The sequence below is a fragment of the Nicotiana tabacum genome, chromosome 4, assembly GCF_000715075.1.
Source record: "Nicotiana tabacum cultivar K326 chromosome 4, ASM71507v2, whole genome shotgun sequence".
NCBI classification, from domain to species: Eukaryota; Viridiplantae; Streptophyta; class Magnoliopsida; order Solanales; family Solanaceae; genus Nicotiana; species Nicotiana tabacum.
The window spans coordinates 19,453,226-19,454,684 of NC_134083.1; the positions used below are offsets into that span (position 1 = coordinate 19,453,226).

The 1,459-nt window shown below is 30.4% G+C and overlaps 1 protein-coding gene across 1 annotated transcript; it reads left to right on the forward strand.

The window, feature by feature from the left end:
• Nucleotides 1-520, forward strand: LOC107824923 (heavy metal-associated isoprenylated plant protein 39-like). The gene is made up of 2 exons (XM_016651734.2): nucleotides 1-136; nucleotides 220-520. The coding sequence occupies exons 1-2, from the start codon at nucleotides 46-48 to the stop codon at nucleotides 429-431; spliced, it is 303 nt and encodes a 100-aa protein (XP_016507220.1). The 5' UTR covers nucleotides 1-45; the 3' UTR covers nucleotides 432-520.
• The last annotated feature ends 939 nt before the right edge of the window (nucleotides 521-1,459 follow it).

The following is a 1,459-nucleotide window of genomic DNA, read 5'->3' on the forward strand; positions in this document are numbered from 1 at the left end:
AAGATTTTGGTCCAACAACTATCCTAGAAACCCTTCATTCTCCAAATGGCTCAGATGAAAGTGGTAATGAAGGTTCTTACCATGTCTGATGAAAAGACAAAGCAGAAAGCCATAGAAGCTGCAGCTGATATTTTAGGTAATTGCTATTGGATCTAGTTTTAGTGATAAGAAAAGTTTAATCAGATTTGTACTTTTTACTAGTAATAAAGTTAAGTGCAGGGGTAGATTCAATAGCAGCAGATCTAAAGGAACAGAAACTAACAGTGATAGGAGAAATGGATGCAGTGGCAGTGGTAAAGAAGTTGAAAAAGGCAGTGGGTAAAGTTGATATAATATCAGTAGGGCCAGCTAAGGAAGAGAAGAAAGAGGAAAAGAAAGAGGAAAAGAAGGAAGAAAAGAAAGAGGAAAAGAAAGAAGAGCCGCAGAAGTGACTTTATTATCCTCAAATTAAAAGAGAATATCTCCATTTGGTATACAATCCAAACAACAATAAAATCATTCAAAGCTTTTTGTAACAAGGTGATAGAGAAGCTTTGGGTCTTCAAATTGAGTTAATTGTATACGCAATTGCAAGTATGAATCGCTTCTTTGTCTCTTTAGACTAAATAAAATTTTGAGAGACTTTTGTCTTGAAAAAAAAAAATGCATGGAAGCAAATGTTGTCTGGAGTGTAAATATGTGCACAGCCGTTTTAAATCTGTTAAGTCTATGAGAAATCATTAAATTATAGCCTGATTGTAATTACCGATTGAGTACTTCTGGAAATGATACATTAAGTTGTCCTTAATATTAATGCAAGAAAAGTTGCATACAACATCATATTGTCCAGCTTGTGTTGTTACATTTTCTTTGGTGTGTGTATTTGTCACGGGAATAGATTAAATTAACTTATGTAATTTTGATTTAGCAAAAGTTAGTGACTTTTCTAAACTATAAAGAGCCTTGGTTGCCTTTATATGAGTTTTCAGGAAACTTGCAAAAAGTGTGTGTTTGGTAAAATTTTCCAAAATTTACAACCAAAAAAAAAAAAATTAACTTTTGTCCTATTAAGTAGTTTCATTTTTGTAACAATTTTTCGAGTTGAAAAAGAAAGGCTCTGTTAATTATTTAACTAAGGTGCATGAAAATTGAAATTTTAAGGCTTCATTAAATTGCATAAGAAAGAAACATCAATAACGAAACAAATACTACTATGACTCGACCCCAAGCAAGCTGGGGCCAAACATATAAATTTCACTACTCATGTAATATTTAAACTCATCTTAATCAGATATTTTATAAAAAAAAATCAAATAAAAAAAACACTAAATGTTTTATATATTTTCTATCAGTATATAAATTTTCAATATGATTAAAAGACTCTTTTAGAACGTTGGATTAAATTGTTAGGTATGAAACAACTAAGAGTAAGGAATAAATGATATGTTGCTAAATTTAAATAAAATAGAAGATTGCAAAT